Genomic DNA, 6,053 nt, shown 5'->3' with positions numbered 1-6,053 from the left:
TCCATATTCAGATTTTCTGATTATCCTAATAAATAATTATCTTTTATAACAATTTCTTTTCCAATCTAGGATCCAACCCAGCTTCACATGCTGCATGTCTTTGTCCTTCCCCCTTTGTCTCCTTTCATCAGAAAAAGTTGTCAGCCTTTCCTAGTCTTTTATGATATTTATATTTTTGAAGATTGAAGGCAGTTTTTGCATAAATTGTCTTTCAGTTTGGTTTTGTCTTATTTTTAGCCTATGATTAGATTTAGGTTATTCATTTTTGTCAGGAATACTACATAAATGATGTTAGGTCCTTCTCAGGACCTAACATCAGGCAGCACATGATATCATTTCATCTTTTTTTGCTTTTTAGGGCCACAGCCTCAGCAGATGGAGTATCCCAGGCTAGGGGTTGAATCCGAGCTGTAGCTGCCAGCCTACACTACAGCTCACGGCAATGCTAGATCCTTAGCCCACTGAGCAAGGCCAAGGATCAAACCTGAAACCTCATGGTTCCTAGGCGTATTCGTTCCTGCTTTGCCATGACAGGAATTCTAATGTCATTTCATCTTATTGGTGATCTTAACTTTGATTACTAGGTTAAGATGATGTCTACCAAATTTCTTCATTGTAAAGATACCTTTTCCCCCCACATATAATGAATAAGCAATCTTCAGGGAGATGATTTGAGACTGTGTACGTATTCTGTGTAGAAACAAATTTCACTGACAGCTTTAGCGTCCATTGATAATTCTTGCCTAAATCAATTATTACATGATAGCTAAAAAATAGTGATTTGTCTCTTTCTATCATTCCTCTACATTCATAAGTTGACGTTTTACTGTGAAAAGAGCTTTATTTCCCCACTCTCTCTTCCTTCCTATTTCTATTTATTTATTTGCATACTTATTTATAGACACTCATAGACTCATTTTGTGTTAAAAATTCTCTTCTGAAAGCAAAAGGGTGCAGGGTGTATAGGTTGTGCTTACTTTTGAAAGCATATAGATATGTATACATACCATAAATTAAACAGATTTTGATACTCAAATTGCTTTGGACTTGGCTAGTGGGCACCATCTCTTACCTTTTAAAATTTGAATGTTTTATTTTATTTTTTATTTTTTTTGTCTTTTAGGGCCACAGCTGCAGCATATGGAGGTTCCCAGGCTAGGGGTCAAATCGGGTAAAATTTGAATATTTTAAACAATCTGCTAAGAATAATTTTAGTGAATAAAAAGAAAATATTCATGCCGATAATTGGTATTTGTTGAATATATTCAAGAAAGCTATTTCTTTTCTTTTCTTTTTTTCTTTTTAGGGCTACACCTGCAGCCAAAAAAAAAAAAAAAATATATATATATATATATATATATATGGTATTTGGATAAATGATTCTTGAGTGAAATTTGGTTTCTGCCATTGTTATTCTAGGATCAACTACTGTTTGTATAAAAATTTCATCTTGGTGATCTTGAAAACAAACAGATTGATCAAGATCAATAAAGTTCTTCAGAGTTTTTGACTTTTAAAACATTAATTTTGCAAGCAGTTGCTAATAACACGATTACATGAATATAACGCTTATTGAACCCTGATGCTAGATATTCTTGCATATTTGACAACTTTTGCCTTTGGATCCCAGATGCACAAAATTGGGTTAATCATAATCCTTGGTTCATGATATACTCTCACCATTTTCCATGATTGGTTAATTATTTTAAATAATTGATTATAATTAGTTATGATTTCATTCTTAGTTATTTTTATTTTATTTTATTGCTTTTTAGGGCTGTACCTGTGGCATATGGAGGTTCCCAGTCTAGGGGCTGAATCTGAGCTGCAGTTGCTGGACTACGCCACAGCCACAGCAATGGCAGATCCAAGCTGCGTCTGTGACCTACACCACAGCTCATGGCAATGCTGGATCCTTAACCCACTGAGTGAGGCCAGGGATCAAATCCACATCCTCATGGATCCTAGTTGGGTTTGTTAACCACTGAGCCACGAAGGGAACTCCATTCTTAGTTATTTTTAAAACTCTGCACCTACAAGCCCATCACTCAAAACAAAAGCTGGAACAGACAATAACCTTGTGACCTGGCAATTCTACTTCTAGGTATGTCCCCAAGAGAAACCCTTGCTAATGTATGAAAGGTGAGGTGTAAAAGAATTATCGTTGAAGCACTGTTACAATAGCAAAAACCTGGAAATAACCCAAATGCCTATCAGTGGAAGATAGCATGAATAAAGTGGTATATTCACACAATGAACTATTATATAGCAGTCAAAAATCAATGAACTATAGTGACACACAATATAAATAAATCTTAATGTAATATTAAGCAAAAAAAGGCATCAATGAATAAATACAGCTTAATACCCCCGCCCCCACCATTATTTTTTTGGCTGTTCCCATGGCATGTGGAAGTTCCCAGGCCAGGGGTCAAACCTATACCACAGCAGTGATTGGAGCCACTGCAGTAACAATGCTGGACCTTTAACCTGCTGCACCACAAGGGAACTCCACAAAAATTTTTTTTAAATAATAATTTTTAGGAATATGGATAGATGCAAAGAAACTATATAAAAAGAGAGGCACGGGAGTTCCTGTCGTGGCTCAGTGGTTAACAAATCTGACTAGGAACCATGAGGTTGCGGAGTTCTATCCTTGGCCTTGCTCAGTGGGTTAAGGATCCAGCGTTGCTGTGAGCTGTGGTGTAGGTCACAGACGTGGCTCGGATCCCACGTTGCTGTGGCTGCAGCATAGGCTGGTGGCTTCACCTCCGATTGGACCCCTAGCCTGGGAACCTCCATATGCTGTAGGAGTGCACCTAGAGATGGCAAAGAGACAAAAAAAAAAAAAAAAAGCGGTGGAATTATAAACAAGGAATTTAGGATATGCTGATCTGCAGTGAGGGAAAGCAAAATGATGAGATGGGGGGAGCAGGCACATGGCTAGTGTAGGTTATTGTCAAGTTTATTAACTGACTCCTTTAAAAAAAATACTGTAAACCCAGTCTTGAATATATGATGGAATTCCTGTTTTCTAGAACTTTTACTACAATTTTAATTCTAGAATTTCTTGATACAGCTGAATGACTTTCATGTAAATATATGGTAAAATCATGTGGCATTAATTTGAAATTATACTGTATGCCAAAAAGTAGAATTTCATACATTTGTAGAAACAGAAGGTACTGAAGTCCCAATGACTCATCTGCTCCTTTCTTAAACAGTGTAACATTTTAGTAGGAAAACATAGAAAGTTTGAACAGAGTATTTTTTTTTATATAAATGGAAGTTAGCATAATTTACATTAAAAGTCTCTTTCACTTCACTTTTAATTTACAAAGTCTTCTGAAATTTGAAAATTCCTGAAAGTCACGTATTATTTTTAGCAGAGTAACTAGTTTTTATGGAGTTAACCTAGATTCCCTCCCTAACAGAGTAGTGCTGATTCTATGGCCTTACCATGGCTCTAATCCTAACCTCCTGCCATAGTTTAGGCCTAGACTTGCAAACTAGTATCTCAAAGGCCACATTTAGCAGACTTTGTTTTGGAAGGCCTGTGTAATGTTTACATTTAAAAGAAAATTTTGCCAATATTTACATTTTGAAATTGTGCTTAAAACATGGATTCCAGCTTTATTGAAAAATCAGAGTATTTGGCAAGTCCAGGCCCAGATGTGTCCATTTGGCAACATTGGATTATAGCTAAGGTGTGACTTTCCTTCTTGGATGAGGCACTGGGGGTTCCAGTTCAGAGAGTTTCTACAATTTTCCTGCAACAGGGTCACTTCAATCATTGGCATTACTTGCATGGCCCATATAGAGATTTCCTACTTCTTTTCGTACCCATTCTTCTGCCCTTACCTCCAACAAACTACGTACACTATTTCCTCTCTTCAGTGTCAAAAGTAGCTTTCAAAGCAGGATGGATCAAATCACTTCTTCATTTGCATATCCTTGATTTGCTCCTAATTGTTTTTAGGGTAAAAATCAAACTTTTTAGAATGGCTTGGAAGTTCCCTCGCGGCGGCGGCACAGCAGGTTAAGGATCCAGCGTTACCCGAGCTGTGGTGCAGTTTGATCCCTAGCAAGGGAACTTCCACATGTCACTGTGTGCAGCGCCCCTCCCCACCCCAAAAGAGTGAGTGAGAGAGAGGAAGAGAAAGAATGACTTCAGGATCTGGTCTTCCAGCTCACTCACACCATTTTGTTCTTCACCGCTTCCCAGCTGATTACTACTCAGAACTAGCTGTTCCCAAACCAGCATGCCTCTCCACCTTCTCTTCCTTCTACTGGCTAACTCATACTTAAAAACTCTGTCTGCCATCAATCCTCCAAGGAACCTTCCCCCAAAGCCTTTCCCTCCTGATCTTCTTTTGTGATTCCAAAGCAACTTGAACTCTTGAGTTTGTGAATTCTTCATTAAAATATTTGAGGTCCCTAAGCACTACCAACAGGTGATAAACTAGGATACGCTGAACTGGGGTTATCCATACTTGGATTAAGACTAGCGTTATGTTCTACTCTAGACTTCTGACCGAGTTCGGTCCCAAAGGTGAGGTGTAACAGGAGTGTGTAACACCAGTAAGGACAGGAGTCCACCGCGCCAGTACGTACACCCGGTACGAGCGCAGGTGGGCGTTCCTGACCCTGGCTCTCCGCTGAGAGTGCGGCAGCAAGCCTGAAATTAGGGTCTGAAGTCGGCAGCGAGCTCAGCCTGGGATTGGATAGGGCGGTGCATGCTGGTAGCAGCCGGGCCTTCGAAAGTGCTTGCTGGGAGTTGTAGTTCTTGGAGCCGGAAGTGGCAGGCAGGGATAGAAACCGCAGCTGAGGCAGCAGTCACTGTTGGTGCCGTCACCCGGCTGAGTGTATAACCCTAAGCTCATTCGCCGTGGGTGCCTCCTCGGTTCTCGGGGGGCTCCGGCAGCCCTGAGGGGCAAAGCGGCAGGACGCCTTTCTTCAGAGAAGAGGCGACGTCGCAGCCCCGGATGCGGCCAGAGGGCGCGGGAATGGAGCTTGGCGGCTGCGAGGAGAGCTTGCCGGAGGAGAGCAGGTGGGCTGGGAAGGGGCCGGGGAGTCGCTGGCGGCTGGATGCGCTGAAGCCTGGGGGGCTTAGGGAGGGCTCCGAGAGCACAGGGAGACGTGCCAGGCGCGACAGGCATGAGGGCAACTGTTGTGGGCCACTTGTTTGGGAAGAAATTCTGAAAGGAGGGACGAGCAGGGCGTGGATAGGGCGGACGAGGGAACCGGCGTAATGAGGGTGAGGGAGGGGGAATAGGGTATGTTGAGGGCAGGAGGAGCACGAGTGGGTGAAGCTCAGACCCTAGGCTGCTGGAGAGAAGGTGGATATTGAGAGGTGCTCTAAAGAGATTTTATAGGCCAGAGTCTCTAGATAGGGGTAGGGGACAAGGTTGGTGCCCCGACTGGAACTTGCGGTGACAGCAATTCAGGCCAATATTAAGAAGGTTGGAGTGAGAATTTCTGGGAGCAAAGGTTAGGTATTATGAGTGGCCTAGAAAGAAGCTTAGGCAAGATGAGTGTGAGGAAGAAGACGTGAAGGAGGGCCTGTGGATTAAAGTGGGCGATTGTAATGGGAGTGGGCGGCTTGCTAATAAGATGAAGTTGAGTGGTTGCTCTTTGTCAATGCTAGATCCTTGTCAGAGAGTAACAGGACCTTCCTGTTGTTTACTTTTCATGTTTAAACCCTTCACTCCGTCCTCACAGTGCAGCTAAGCAAGTTCCCATTTATTTTTATGAGACTGAGTTTCTGTTATTGAGTTCATACCTTCTAGAAATTAGAGAATTTAAGATTTTAAAAACTACTCTGATTAAATAGTGGCTTGGACTCTGTAGAGGCACTTCCTATGTATAGGGGTTGCTTTATTAATAACTCTGGTCTTAGCCTCTTAAGATTCTGGAGTGAACAGGATAGAGCAGGAATGTGGCTTAGGGAAATTTTTTTTGACTGGAAGTGGAATATTTACTTCTGAGAAAATACCTACAGGGGAGAATTAATGAAATATTGTACCAGGGTGAAGACCTGGGTGTTTTAAAGG

General features: G+C 41.6%; 1 protein-coding gene across 3 annotated transcripts in view; it reads left to right on the top strand.

Annotated features, from left to right (window-relative positions):
* The first annotated feature begins 4,805 nt into the window (after positions 1-4,805).
* RUBCN (rubicon autophagy regulator) overlaps positions 4,806-6,053 on the top strand; it is a 53,955-nt gene continuing 52,707 nt past the window's right edge. For all 3 annotated transcript variants that reach the window (XM_047790183.1, XM_047790174.1, XM_047790165.1), the window contains exon 1: positions 4,806-5,050. In XM_047790183.1, coding sequence (XP_047646139.1) covers positions 4,986-5,050 — 65 coding nt within the window. In that variant the 5' untranslated portion in view covers positions 4,806-4,985. The remainder of the gene's footprint in view (positions 5,051-6,053) is intronic.

The sequence above is a fragment of the Phacochoerus africanus genome, chromosome 1 (genome assembly GCF_016906955.1).
Source record: "Phacochoerus africanus isolate WHEZ1 chromosome 1, ROS_Pafr_v1, whole genome shotgun sequence".
Classification (NCBI taxonomy): domain Eukaryota; kingdom Metazoa; phylum Chordata; class Mammalia; order Artiodactyla; family Suidae; genus Phacochoerus; species Phacochoerus africanus.
This window is presented reverse-complemented; position numbering and strand designations above follow the sequence as displayed.